General features: G+C 44.7%; 1 protein-coding gene across 3 annotated transcripts in view; it reads left to right on the forward strand.

Annotated features, from left to right (window-relative positions):
* ABCC4 (ATP binding cassette subfamily C member 4) overlaps positions 1-15,218 on the forward strand; it is a 283,125-nt gene that overhangs the window by 59,449 nt on the left and 208,458 nt on the right. For all 3 annotated transcript variants that reach the window (XM_004709768.2, XM_045296369.1, XM_045296368.1), the window contains exons 2-3: positions 10,160-10,270; positions 11,004-11,124. In XM_004709768.2, the coding sequence (XP_004709825.1) occupies positions 10,160-10,270; positions 11,004-11,124 (232 nt within the window). The remainder of the gene's footprint in view (positions 1-10,159; positions 10,271-11,003; positions 11,125-15,218) is intronic.

Raw genomic sequence — 15,218 nt, forward strand, 5'->3', positions numbered from 1 at the left:
AAGAGACCCTACAACTAGAAAGGCGAGGCTCACCGAGCCATTTATCCCTCTGCCCTTCAATTAACCCCACATGTGTTTATCGGCCAGGTTGGCACAATAAACTAACTAACTCAATCCACTCCTGGCCAACTTGGCACCTGTACATCATTCTTTAGCCTCAGAATTAAAATTAAATAACACCTACACCTTAATCCTATAATCTTGTGAATATGTTCCCCCACCTATGAAAGTTTGTAAGCCAATCAATTCATGCCTTTATCCCCCCAGTTTTGGGTATCCAGTTTAGCTTCTAACTGAAAGGCCGACAGTTCAAACCTACCTACTGCTCCACGAAGGAGAGATGTGGCAGGCTGTTTCCACAAAGATTTGCAGTCTTGGGAACCCTTAGAAGCAGTTCTGCTTTTCCCTGTAGGGTCACTGTGAGTTGGGATCAACTTGATGGCAGTGGATGCGGGAAGAAGCTCTGAGGTCAAGTATTTGCAGTGCCCACAGCATGTGAGGACATGAGGGGAGCCCCGGGCAGAGGTTCATCTCTGGCAACAGGTGAGCAGAGTTCAGACTACTGCTTTGGAGAATTTGACCTGGAAAGTATAGGTCCTTTTCTTTCCACGTCAGATTCCCATAGTCCCAGTGGGAAATGCACGCCACCGAGTCAATGCCAAATCATAGCAACACGTAGGACAGAGCAGAACTGCTCCTGTGGATTTCCAAGACGGTCCCTCTACCATAATAGAAAGCCTTGTCTGTCTTCTGAGGAGCGGCTGGTGGATTTGGACTTTTGGCCCTTGCGGCTAGCAGCCCAAGGTGTGACCTTTGTTGAGAAGGGAAATTTTAGGAATGAAAGACCCTCCGAAAGGAATGAGGAAAGAAGTTAGGACTTGCTCTTTGTGTGCAGTGTTTCATTTGACTTGGCTGCTGACCTGTTCTAGGAAGCTGGGCGACCGCTTGCACACTGTTCACTGGTGCTGTGGGTGTTCTCATCTGGGGGATGTGTGGGTTCAAGTGATTTCTGGGCTTGGTTGGGAGTTGAAACTGAGGGCATGGAAAATAGCTCTTTAGGGCTGCAGAGGATGGAGTGGAGGCCGAAGAGCAGACTGCCCAGGCTCTTGTTGGAACCTGGCCATTCAAAACTTTGTGGCCCTGGTGAGCTTGTTTTCCTTTTGGTTCAGTAGCACACGCTAGTTTGGAGCCAGAGCCCAGTTGCTTAAGGTGAACGAGGAGAAACTGCATCCTGGCAGCTTCCTATACCAACTTTTCCCCAATCAGCACTCAGTTTCTCATTGACTAGGACATGCACCCTTACTGAAACCCACCTGCAGATTCCAGGTGAAAAGCTAGTGATTTTGTCATGCCTCCTCATAGGGACCCTACAGGACAGGGTAGAAAGTCCTGGTGGCATGGAGGTTACATGCTGGGCTGCTAACTGCAAGGTCAGTTAGCACCAGCAGCCCCTCTGAGGGAGAAAGATGAGGCTTTCTACTACTGTAAAAATTTACAGTCTTGGAAACCCAGGGGCCAGTTCTAATCTACTGTGTAGGGTTACTGCGTATTAGGATTGGCTTGATGGCAGCAGAGACAGTTGCTTAACCCTGTGCCATCAGGGCTTCTTAGTGCCTTTACCCACTGCCATTGAATTGAATTTGGCTCATAGTGACCCTAATATCAAATTTCCAAAGCTGTAAATCTTTATGGGAGCAGATTTGAATGGCTGATTATGAAATTAGCAGTCCAACACCTTTACCTGATGGTGCCAGACTATATTATTACAATCATACTTAGTATTTTTATCAGCAACTCTTCATGGCTCCTTTCTATGCCACAGACAAGTGATGGGTTTTAGTTACCCAACTGGATCGAGTAGGACTGCTTCCTCGCGTTGCTGAGGCTATAATCAATACTTCCAGAAGCAAAAAGCTGCTTCTTTTTCCCTTGGAGTGGCTGACGGGTTTGAACCACAGACCTTGTGTTTTTGTAGGCCAAAACTTACGTGACACTGCCAGGGCTCTTCATATTGTAAATATGCACACGTGTAAATATTACTGTACCAAGAAAACCCCAACACAGTGCCATTGAGTCCAGTCCGATTCATAGCAACCCCACAGCAGAGAGTAGAATTGCTCCTGTGGGGTTCTTTCTGAGACTGCAACTCTTTATGAGACTAGAAAGCCCCATCTTTCTTCTGAAAAATACCAATACAGAACACATGTAAATGATAAGCACATGAAAATTAGGGATTTCTCGTTCATAAGACAAATCTGAGTGCTTTCTACGTGCCACATGCTGTTTTAGGCATGCCCAGTACCACAGGAAACAACACAGAAAAACTGTGGTGAAAAACACCAACGGATGTGCGAGCGAGTGAACCAGCCTTTCAAATGGTTACACAGTAAGTAGAAACTATAGCATGATTGAGGCCAAAGGATGTGCCTCGTAGGGAGGTGATTTCGGAAGGGTTTCAAAGGTAGAAATGAGGGGGAGAGAGGAGGCAGAGCGCAGGGTTTTCCTCAGAGCAGCTTGGGAAATGTCATTGTCATTAACAGAGAAGACTGTGGGGAAATCTTTGTTGTTTTTAAAGAAGTGCTTCAGACAATTTCAAGATTGAAATATGGTATCAGGTGGAGCAGATATTGTGCAAGTAGTTGCTTTTTATGAGTCAGAGGCATAAAAGCTCTTAATCACTTTTTTAAAGTACATTTATTTTATATATACATATATTTTATATATAGGAAAGGTTCTGAGGGCCATATTTAGAAGACAGCATCTTTGAGACATTCTGCTCTTTGTATTAGGTGCTATCCAGTTTTGTTTATCCAGCACACATGGCCACCCTTACCCACTGTCATGGGCCACCCTTACCCACAGCTCCCTCCTAGTCCTGAGCCTTCTCTGAGCACAGACATTCATGATCACGTGCCGATGTGATAGGACAGGCAGGTACCTTCTCCCCAAACCTGTGTTTTCAGCGCTGTGCACATGTATTTCTAGTAAAGATGTGAGAGCCTCAAACAACCCAAACTGGAGCTTCTCTTAAAAATTACAGAGCTTATTGAAGGAACAAAGCAGTCCAGAAGTGGGCAGCGCTCCGCAAGGATGCTTAGAGTAGTACAGGGACAGGGAGTTAGCATAGAGCTGAATACAGAGGATCCAGGATGTTCGAAGAAAATTCTGATTGCCTAACATTTATCAAGTCAGGCTTTCAGGGACACAAGACAATGGCAAGACCTCTCAAATATTATATTTTTGTTCATAACGTTTGAGTCATTTAGCAGCTCGAGTGAATGCTCTCCCTGTGAGAGGAGTGGGGAAGGAGGGTGCTTGAAGTCTCCCTGAGGCATGCTGCATTTTCCCCCCTTAAGTAAACAGTTTATGGGGAGAAGTTTTATTCTTCTTGATTTAATAAATTCAGGGATTTAAACTCCAATTCATCCCTCTTGAGCCCCACATTATATCTGCTGGTACTGACTTACTCCGTGCCGCTGCTGTTTCCACCTGCATTTTCTGCATTCGAAAGTCAGCTCCGAATAAGCAGCAGCCACAGAAATGGACTTTGACTCGCATCTTTGGCAGAAGCATCTGCTGTGCCAAGCATCTGGTTCTTCTGAGCTTCACGGCAGGAGAAACTTCTTTTATATAATACCATTTTAGGGCCATGTCAGAGAACAACCAGGGCTTTTAGACTTGAAATATAAAGTTTGGGCTGGGAGAAATAGGAAATGCCGAGCTCCTCCATTAAAAAGAGAACAACGTTGATTTAGTAATTATCAAGTAATACAATCATGTGTTTCATTTTGGCCAGTTGTTGGAAAAGTCAGGGAGGTGGACGAGGGTGGGGTTGGGATGGGGGAGGGTGAAGGGAGGGGCCCTGTAGGCATTAGGAGACTGAGAGGCCTGCCAGCTGTAGATAAACCAGTGTTTATTCCTGCCTCTACTTGTGTGCGTGAGGAAGTTGGCAGGGACTTTGGTCAAAATCACAGAGAATGGAAGCATGGCTGCTGTTCCGGGAGGAGGGCACCTTGTTCTCTTGTTCTTTCCGTCATACCGCATAGACCACATGCAGTAACAAAATACTGTTCAGAACGCTTCCAATTCCCGACAAATGAAGCCAGATGAAGCCACCATAAGCAAAAGACCTCCACACGCTGTCAGTTGCTGTCTGAGGGTCCTCCTGGCCTGTCGGACCGCTGCTGTGGGCCGTGGTGCATGGGGGTGGGACGGTGGTCTCTTCAGGGCATTCCTTCCTGCGTCCCGTGAGGTTTTCTGCATTTCTGTTTAAACGTGGCCGTGTTGCGTTGCATGTGTGTGGAATTGTACTCTAGATCATTTGTTAAGGTTATCCGGACATCTGTGTTATATGATAATGCATCCATCCACCTGCTTGTTTATCCACCGTGTACCTATTTACAGAGTATTTCTCCCAAGCCAGGCACCGCGTTTGGCCATAGGGCTTCGAAGTAGGAGTTGTGGTTGTGTTGAAGAGAGTTAGAGCCTACAGTGGGACAGATAGGAAAAGAGAAGGGTTATGAGGGACTAACATGGACAGAGGGAAGGTTGGGGGCCGAATTGGGTGGTGGGGTGGCTCATGCAGTAGTGGTCTGAAATTGTTGACTGAATTTGTTGGGAGATAAGTTGGAATTAGAGTGCTAAGATTCGTCCTTCAGTGGAAAATAAAAGCCTGACATTTTGAAAGGGATTGAAAGAACTAGTTCTCTAGAAAACTATTTCAGTTCAATTGCTTCTGACTCGGAGGGACCCTATAGGACAGAGTAGAACTGCTCCACAGGGCTTCCAGTGCTACAAATGTTTATGTAAGCTGACTGCTACATTTTTCTCCCCAAAGAGCAGCTGGTTGGTTCAAGCCAGTGACCGTCCGGTTAACACCCAAACACTGCAAGCACCGCACCACAGGCTTCCCTGGCCCTGCACGCCATCTTCCGATACAAGGAAGGCCATCACCTGCTTTCATTTCAGATGCTTGGCTTTTCACAGGCTGTTGTAGTTGATCCCTCAGTGGGTGATTAGAGTTATCAGGCTCTCTGAACTTCCCAAAGTCACTTTTACTTATTGCCCCCCGCCCCCGCCCCCAAAACCAAACAACAAAACAAAGCAAGCAAACAAAGAAAAACCCTCTTTAGCATGAAGCACTCCAGTTGTCTTTATCTAGAGCAGGCATCCTCAAACTATGGCCCCGCCCAGGACATTTATCCGGCCCGCCGGGTGTTTTTACCCCGTTTGTTTTTTTACTTCAAAATAAGATATGTGCAGTATGCATAGGAATTTGTTCATGGTTTTGTTTTAAACTGTAGTCTGGCCCTCCAACGGGTCTGAGGGGCAGTGAACTGGCCCCCTATTTAAAAAGTCTGAGGACCCCTGCTCTAGAGGTACTGAGTGCTCTGCTGAAAGGACAGGTTTCCGGTTGTGAGTGTCCTCTCTACCCAGTAGGGTCCAGAAACCCTACCGAGGCCCACTCAGGATCAGCTCCCCAGTCAGAGCATGAAACTCAGTCACCACTACCCTGTTTCCCCGAAAATAAGACCTACTTACAGTTTTGCCTCTCGCTGAAATATAAGGCATCCCCCTGAAAATAAGGCCCCCCGAAGCTAGCGTAACTCTGGACTTGACCTAGCGGCAGATCACTGTTGGCTGCAGAGCAGCCGGAGCAGACAGGAAGTGCGAGGTCTCTTTTAATAAAACAATAAAAAATAAATGTGTACCGTATTCTTCATGGAAAAATACGACATCCCCTGAAAATAAGACCTAGCGCATTTGTGTGAGCAAAAATTAATATAAAACACTCTTATTTTCAGGGAAACAGGGTATCAAGTCAATATTGACTCAGAGGGACCCTACAGGACAGGATGCAACTGCCCCTGTGGGTTTCCAAGGCTGTAGCAGTTTACGGGAGTAGAAAGCTCCGTCTTTCTCCCGAGGAGCCTGCTGGTGGTTTCTAACCACCGACCTTCAGAATTGCAGCTGCAGGTCAGAGTAGCCTGGAAAATCCTTGGGGGAGATAGAGAGAAAGAGGCAAGCTGTCTGTTCTTCTTCCCTTGGGTGAATCTGAGTGCAGGGGTGCATCTAGGCGGGGAAATGGGGTTTGCTTGGCATCCCAAGTTCAGCTTGTGTATCCCTGCTGTAAACTTCAGGAGGTCTGGAAGCTCCTGGTCAAAACCATCCTGCCTTCCAAAAAGGCTCTGGGGTATCTGAGTTCTGAGGTGAATGCTGAGTGGAAGGGGTTCATACTCCCTCCTGTCTTCGAGCATTGGAAAAGCAGAAAGTCCTGAGCAGTGAGTGTCCCATGGAAAGGGATTTTCCAATGAGTCCCTTGATAAAAACTGCCTGTCTGTTATAGATGAGGAGTGGCTGAAGTGCCAAGGTGAAACTGCTTTTCTTAATCGAGTAATTTCATATCTCAGAACATTTCTAATGGGTTCCCAATGTGATTACTTGGCAGATTGGTCACGATTATGTGGAACTCTGGGTAAAGTTCCAGCAACCCCAGCTGATCCTTGTCTTGGGGAGCCATTTAGCCTAAGGCTAATACCAAGAGAGATTCTGTAGTCAGCTCAAGACAGACAGAAAGTGGTAGAGCCCAGGCTCTAATGTCGGCAGGTTTCCAGCTGAGGAAATTCTGCAGAATTTGAGCTGTAATATTTATTACCTGTAGAATTCCCAGTGGTAAGTACCTGAGCATTACTTGCTGGGAATAACATCATCATAAATTATGAGAGAAAATATAAAAACTTCACAGAGGACCACCCAAGAAAGCCTTATTTAAACATTTGGAGGTATTTTTTTTCCCCTTGAAAAAAGTCTTACCAATCTGGGTAGACCAGAGCACGTACCCTGGTACAGATAAGAGCTCTTGACACACGGAATCCAGGAGAGATAACTCCCTTGGACCAATTAAGAGAGTAGCGATGCCACCAGGGTAGGAGGAAGAGAGGGGGAGAAAAGGGAGAAAGGTGGAACCGATCTCAATGATCATTGTAACTATTCAATATCAATACAACTTAGTTGATAATAATATGTAGCGATAGCCCTAAGGTAATGTCATTGGATAACTAAGGTATGCAGTAGATAATGTACAACAATGTACAGTAAATTTGTTATCATGGGCTCAGTTGAATTGGTTTGACTCACAGCGCAGCTGCATACAATAGACCAAGATGTGCCCGCCTCACGGTCGTCGCTGTGCTTAAACTCTTTGTTGTAGCTTCTATGCCGTTCCATCGTATGGAGGGGCTTCTTTTTTGCTGACCTTCTGCATAATATCTTCTCCAGGGGCTCATCCTGCCTGCTAACATTTCCAAAGAAGGTGAGATGATGTCAACCATTCTTGATTCCAAGGGGCATTCTAACTCTACTTCTTCCAGGACAGATTTGTTTATTTTTCTGGCAGTCCCCAGTATATTGACTATTCTTTGCCAACAGATAACCATAATTCACAAGTATTGATTCTTCTTTGATTTTTCTTATTCATTGCCTACTTTTTGCAAGCATATAAGGTGACTGAAAATACGATTGCGTGGGTCAGGTACATCTTAGCAAAGTAACATCTTTGCTGTGTGATATCTTGAGTGCTGCTACAGGGAGAGTTAATTGTGGACCCAAGTAAATAAAATGAAACCTTTGACAAGTCCAGTCTTTTCTCTGTTTATCATGATGCTGCCCATTGGCCCAGTTGTGAGGATTTTTCCCCTTATGCAAGTTGAGGTATAACTCAGATTGAAGCGTGTAGTTTTTGATCTCTCTCAGTAAGTGCTTCAAGGGCTCTTCGTCCCAGCAAGCACAAGACCGTGTCTTCTGCACAGTGAGGTTGTTCATAAGTCAGGCCATGGTCTTCATCTAGTCCAACTTCTCAGATTATTTGCTCCGCATGCAGATGGAATAAGTATAAATAGCTCAATGTCTTTTCAAAGCTAACAGGTTTATACTATTTTGGGAAGGAAATGGAGACATAGAGAGATTAAGTGACTGCCAGAAGTCACGGTGCTGAGTTTGTACGAGTGTAGGGAGGGAGTAGAAGCTTGGGCTGTATAGGGCTCTCAGTGCCATCAGAGGGACTGGAATCCGAACTCCTCCTGACTCCTTGATCTGAGTTCTTGGGAATTTCTCAGCTACTAGAGCTAGCAAAATCTGAAGGTCAGTGTCAGTTACTGCTTCCCTGATGATCCATAGCCATTTGTTTAGTTGGCAGCTATTTCTTGACCCGCTCCTATGTGCCCAGTAGTGTGCTTGGGATGAAGCAACAACGGAGTGAACTATAAGCTCTGCTCTCACGTGCTGAGTGGTCTGACCTGGGACATTTTTTTTTTACCTTGGTGTGTTAGTCTGGGTAGACTAGAGACACAAAATTATAGACACTCATAGTTTATGAGAGTTTTATATAAAGGATAAATGTACATTAAGAAAGCATCCCAACCTAGTGCTGTCCAAGGCCTTAAGCCTGAAACTAGCCCATATGGCTGACACCGATCTCCAAAGTCCTCCTCCATCTCACAAAACACATGCAATGACGCAGACTGCAGGAGGAAAACTGAAACAGTGAGCGTGTCAGCATCTCCACGTGGCTGCTCCAGCACCCAGGGCTGCATTGGGGTAGGTCCATGTGGCTTCTCCTCAGGGAAATGAGCCTTGCCAGCTGAGGCAGGGAACTGACTAAGGGAGCCATGCACACTGGTCCTACCACCAGAGAACAAGAGACCAGACAGGCGAGGCTCACCGAGCCATTTATCTCTCTGCCCTTCACTTAATCCCATATGTGTTCATTGGCCAGTTGGCACAATAAACCTTAACTATCACACTTGGCAAAGTCAAAGAAAGAATACTTGACCTTTGGGCCCTCTCTAACATTAATTATGATTATGTAAATTCTTGGTAATGGATGATGGCTTTTCTATTTTGAGTAAAAAAATAACCTCAAATGTAAGGATACTATTTTTGGTTCTTTATGAAATTGCTAGGTTATTTCATAACATGTAAAGTATTTTGAAGAAATAGCTTGAGATTGTGTTTGTTACTCATCGAACTCACATCATTCTCTCTATGTGTGTTTGTACTCTAAGTAGAGGGATTTGTTTAATTCAGTGGGTTATTTTCATTCCTGCATTGTTCAAGTGCTCCTTGTGACAGTCTCTTAAGTTGGCTCTGGGTCCTTTGCGGGCTTCTTCAGGATTCATCAGACACTTTGTCGTCATGTTGTTGTACATGAAGATATTCTGGGCCCATCTTGTACTTTTCTGCTCCAATTTTGGAACTAGCCATTTCTTCCAGAGGTCCCAACTCCTTTTAAGAGACAGTGGTATTAAGTAGCCAAAACTTGGGTGCTGGCATGCTCTCAGTTTCTGATTTGTCATTGTTCTTGGCTGAAGTGTATCTTCACTTCCTGAAGTGAGCCATACTGCCCCCCAGGGTATGGGGGTGGTGGTGCCTGAATACTGGTATGAGCCAGGGCCTAAAGCAGATACCTGTAACTTATTAATTATTAGTTATTGATTGCTGATGGTGTGGCAGGGGGGTACACTGATTAATTTTAACCCCCTGAAAAAGGGACATTAAGCCGAGAGAGAATGGAGAGAGAATATCTACTTTTTTCCATATTTCTATACAGGGAGTTCATGGCTTACTTTTTCTAGAGTTTTCTAGTTATGCCAAACTGGAGTTGCACTTCAATAAATATCACTTTTGTTTCATAATAGCACATCTTACCATTAATGGCATAGTGGTTACTCTTTGGGCTGCTAACTGCAGTTCAAAACCACTAGCCACCCTGAGGGAGACCGATGGGGCTTTCTACTCCCTTAAACAGTCACCATCTCAGAAACTCCAAGGAGGAGTTCTCCCCTGTGCTGTAGGGTCGTTAAGAGCTGACCTTGACTCAATGTCAGTGAGTTGGGTTATTTTAATCATTAGTAATATGAATGAATGTGCATATTAAAATTGGTCTTCATACGTATTGCTTCCAATCCTCAAAGACAATAAAAAGCAAATGGAATTGTCGGAACCAGAACCCTGACATAAGTCGGAGACTTCCTATATATTTAAAATAAGATGAGAACAAACAGCCAGGCAAACACAAACATCCCTGACGCTAGGATCCTAAATAGATACAAACGTGTGGGTGTTTGGGTCTATATCACCCCCTTCTCTTTCTTCTTAACAGGTGGCTGAACCCCTTGTTTAAAATCGGTCATAAACGGAGACTAGAAGAAGATGATATGTACTCACTGCTCCCCGAGGACCGTTCAAAGTATCTTGGAGAAGAGTTACAGGGGTAAGCAAGGGCTAGCCACGTGATGGGTAAGGAAGAGCGAGACTTTCGATGTGAGTCGCAAATGGTTTGGAATGGTCTTTGCCTTCCTGGTTTCTTATCTCCCTTTGACCCTTGTGGAAACAAGCTCCCCTTAGAACAGTGGTTCTCAACCTGTGGAAAGACCCTTTCACGGGGGTCACCTGATCATAACAGCAAAATTACAGGTATGAAGTAGCAACGAAAATAATTTTAGGGTGGGGGTATGTGGTCAACACAACAGGAGGAACTATATTAAAGGGTCATGGCATTAGAAAGGTTGAGAATCACTGCCTTCGAATCTCACCTTCTCTTCCCCTCTGCCTTTCTCCAGGCTGAGCTACCTCAGTGACCTTCGGGCAGCCTGCATGGTGTCCAGTTGAGTTGAGAGCACCCGGTTGCAAGGGCTCTGGAGGCCAAGCCTGTGTCCCAGTGGGGTGGTTTCATGAGGAGGGGAGCTGCCGGTCCTGTCTGCTCTACTTTCTGCCTTCTTGGGATCCCCTGGTGCTGTGAGCCCTGCAAAACTTTGCAGCCACTTGTTTCCCAAGACTGGAGCCCTCCCGTCAAGACCTGCATGTCTAGTGCTGCAGATTCCACATGGAGCATCATTCAGGGGCTTGCAGGCAAATAGTGTGCACTCCCCCTCATTCTACCACCTCCCCCGTATTACCACATGGCAGAGCACACCGGTTCTCACTCTGCTTTGTTTCTCTTGTAGGTACTGGGATAAAGAAGTTTTACGAGCTGAGAAAGAAGCACGGGTGCCTTCTTTAACAAAAGCAATCATCAAGTGTTACTGGAAATCTTACTTACTTTTGGGAATTTTTACATTAATCGAGGTAAAAATGTTTATATAAGTGAAGTGCGTTTTAGTTATACACACCATAAAAAGGCTAGCTGAAATTGGCACTAAAATAGGCAGTGAGAGAGCACACCTGTTGAGGGTTGAAGGTATCCTCGGGTTGGAAGATAAGGCAGGTCCAGGAAGCAGGCTTAAGTTCAGCCGCTGTATTTCTCTTTGGGATCTAATGACTGAAACTCGGGGAGTGGGGTGTGTTTATTATGATTTTTAATCGATGAAAATACAATGCTCTGAAAGAATATCCGTGACAATGGAGGGAACTTCATACCGTGTTAGGACAGGGTAGGTGCTCGGTAAATGTTACAGATGCTAAGAGGAAGCCTTGACCAGAGAGCTGTAATGTCAAGGACTGAACGTGTGCCTGTGGTTTGGAGGAAGTAAATTTGGACCAGGCCTAGAAAAAAAGATGGGACAATTTACAGGTGCTCAGCAAGGACTTATTACGTTGACTGCACCAAATCTGATAAGTGCTTTCCCAAGCAGGTCTTAGCACTTCCCCATTCCCAGGAGTCCAGAACACGGAGCATTGGGTCTGGGCCTGGCTTGGGGTCTCAGAAGCTGGAAGCCCTCAAGAGCACCTCCGTTTCAAGCTGTAGCCTCCAGTGGGAGAGGGCCTGAGTTCTCAGTTAGTTTGGAACTTCATGCACTATCCATCCTGATTTCCTGTTGGGGCTGGATTGCTAGGGTGAAGGTGGGCTCTTGGTAGCCTGGCACTACAGAGTATGGACATTGATGTACAGTGGAAAATCAAAGGCACAAAGCCTTGAGATCCATTGTCTTCATTGCCTAGAGGGCCCCACACCAAGATTGTGTTCTTCCTGGGGTCACAGTGCCAATGACCATGCCAGTTCCAGCCATTGATCTGCTGGAGGAGATAAAAAAAAACCCCTCCTAGGTGGCTTGTTTTCTTTACGGTGTCTTATTAACACACCGGAAGCCCCATGAGTACACGAGAGTAGTCAGGAGAGAAGGTACAATTACTACGGCATGCAAAAGCTTGTGAGGTGTTTGCTAAGGTGAGGAGGGTAGGCAGATTCTATTATATGTGGCAAGTATAGCTCGTTGAAGATGTTGTTTCTGTATGGGTAACAGAGTGATCAGCGGGTAGGTATGTAGGTTGACTTTGTCCTATAAAACCGAGGAAATCTGAAGCCTGTGAAAAGTTACAGGGCCTGGGAGATTGAAGTTGTCATTGATGAAGAGCTGGCCAGACAGACATTCATGGCAGAGGGTCACATGATAATTTATAAATTATTATTTGGTCATATCTTATATTGTCCGATGTGTCCGTTCACCCACTTTTCTGTTGTTCATCCCCCCAGGGAGGAGGTTATATGTAGATCCCTATAATTGGTTCCCCCTTTCCACCCCACCCTCCCTCCACCCTCCCGGTTTTGCCGCTCTCTCACCACTGGTCCTAAAGGGATCATCGGCCTTGGATTCCCTGTATTTCAGGTTCCTACTTGTACCAGTGGACATCCTCTGGTCTAGCCAGATGTGTAAGGTAGAATTGGGATCATGATAGTGGGGGGGAGGAAGCATTAAAGAACTAGAGGAAAGTTGTATGTTTCATCGGTGCTACACTGCACCCCGTTGTTTTCTCCTCTGGATTGTTTGTCTAGCCTTATTTAGACAGACCTGTGGAGATAATAACATGCACAAAAACAAGACAGAGCAAAACAAAACAAAACAACAACAACAACAACAAAAAGCCAATGACTGAAAAACAAAACAAAAAAGAAAAGCATGTAGTTAGTTCAAAGGACTGTTGGCTTCCAGGAGTGTTTTCCAGTGAAGTCTGATGGGGTGCCAAGCCCTGGCTCCAGAGTCTATTCTTGGTATTCCCGGGGCAGATTTGGTGAGTTTTGTCCTACATTTTTATCCCAGTCTATCAGGATCTGTCTGTGAGAGGACTTCAAAAAATTCATGTTAACATCTCATTATCATTTACTTCTAAATCTCCATGACAGATTTGAGGCCTCGTCATGCTGAGACTTATCAGAACAATCAGTAGTAGTGGCCAGGCACCATCTAGTTCTTCTGACCTCTGTGTGTGGTTTGGATAGGGCCTTTTTTTACCCCAGTGCCATTGACTTGATTCTAGTCCATTGCAATCCAATAGAAGGTTTCTGAGACCATAAATTTTTACTGGAGCAGACAACCTCATCTTTCTCCTGTGGAGTAGTAGCATCTGAGTCTAAACCTGCAACCTTGTGGTTCACAGTCCAGCACTCACCTGACAGTGCCACAATGGAGTCATTGTCTTTGGTTTCTTTATTCTTGATGAGTAGAAGCCTATAGTTTTATTGGAAATGACTGCTTGCAAGCTTTTACGAGCCCCAACATTATTCACCCAAATAGGAAGTAGAATACAGACCTCATGAACTCTATTATGCCAACAGACCAAGTTACCCTGTGAGACTTTAGTCCTCAGCCTTCAGATTTAGTAAACCGTTCCCATTAGATATTTGTTTATGTCTAAGAACTATCCACAACTGGTCCCCTATATGCTTAATTTATGTATTTAAATATATATGCATGTTAACCTATAGTATATATATTCAAAGCAGACAATTTTGCCTACAATTGTACACATAGGCACATACATATACCTACCTACATGCATATATGCAATCCTACACATTTAACCAAATAAATGAACAAAATGTTCTAAAATTTGGTTGTGGTAACTGCACAACTGTTGTTGTAAAATTGAAAATGGGGTAGCATTTACTAAAATGTCCCTTATTCTTGTGTGCTTCTTATTGTCGTCATTGCCTGGTCAGGTTATACACATTTGACTGATGCTCTGGGCAGAGCCCAAGTTCTCCATTCTTTTACTTGGTTATAGCTCCTGGCTTCCTGCTGAGAGGTGGTGTTTCTGGATTGCAGGAGCCTTCGACCCTTGTCTTGAAGGGGGTGTGCATTTGCTTGGAAACCACTAAGAAATAGGACACGTCTGCCCTGATGTCCGGACACACTTTCCCGTTGGCTGGACCTGTTCCCAGGCATTTACTGTTTGAGGTGCAGGCCAGGCAGAAGATCGATCTGATAGGAAGCAGTGAGTGGGCTTTCCCCCCCAGGAGAGTGCTGACCTATTAATGTGCACTTTGCAGCTCTGTGCTCAGACCACCATTTCGATGGTTTTCAGATAGAATAACATTCGGCAACAGCTGGTCGCTCTCTGGAAAGCACATGGAGGCATTTTCACTTCCTCCGTGTAATGCTCAAACTGGCAGAACATTCAGCTTGGAGGCAGTAACGTTCAGGGAGCAAAGGGTGGGCAATTCACCTGGAGGCAGACCTGCTATTATTTTCCTGGCAGCGAAAAGAAGCCTGAAATCTAACCCAAACGCCTCTGCTTTTCTAGACTTTCCTTTGCATTTTGTTGTGTTGGAGAACTTGGGTGTGATGTGAAGCTAATAAGGGTCTGGTACAGTTAAGAACAATCACTGTCAGATGCTGTCCTGTGTGTGTGCATGCGCGCCTATGCTTTGGTTTTTAAATTGTTAAAAGCTACTTATTTAATTAAATGCGATAGAATTAGGTTAAAATTTAATATTTTATTTATGTTCCTTTTGGACCCATTTTTACGTTTTCATTTTTGTTATTTTCTGCTTTGTTTTGGTTGGAGATTTTTCTGTTTTATTTTCTTGTTAGGTTTATTTTTGTTTCATTTGGTGTATAATTTTCTTTATATGAAATCCAAGATAGGTAAATCTATAGAAAGAGTAACTAGATCTATCTAGATAAAATAGGTGGGATAAATAATCCAGAGGGGAAAACAACAGGACCAACAGTTCAGGGGGTACATAGGAGAGGGGGAAGTGGGGGAAAGGAAGTGTGGGGGTTAACAAACCCAGAGACAAGGGAAAAACAAGTGATCTAAAATCAATGGTGAGGAGGGTATAGGATGCCTGATAGGGCTTGATCAAGGGCAATGCAACTGAGGAATTACTGAAACCCAAATGATGGCTGAACATGATAGTGGGGCAAGAAGAATGTAAAAGGAAATAGAAGAAAGAACTAGGAGGCAAAGGACATTTATAGAGGTCTAAATACAGACATGTA

Source organism: Echinops telfairi, unplaced genomic scaffold (genome assembly GCF_000313985.2).
Source record: "Echinops telfairi isolate 266 unplaced genomic scaffold, ASM31398v2 ScPeMD7_7405;HRSCAF=8443, whole genome shotgun sequence".
Classification (NCBI taxonomy): Eukaryota; Metazoa; Chordata; class Mammalia; order Afrosoricida; family Tenrecidae; genus Echinops; species Echinops telfairi.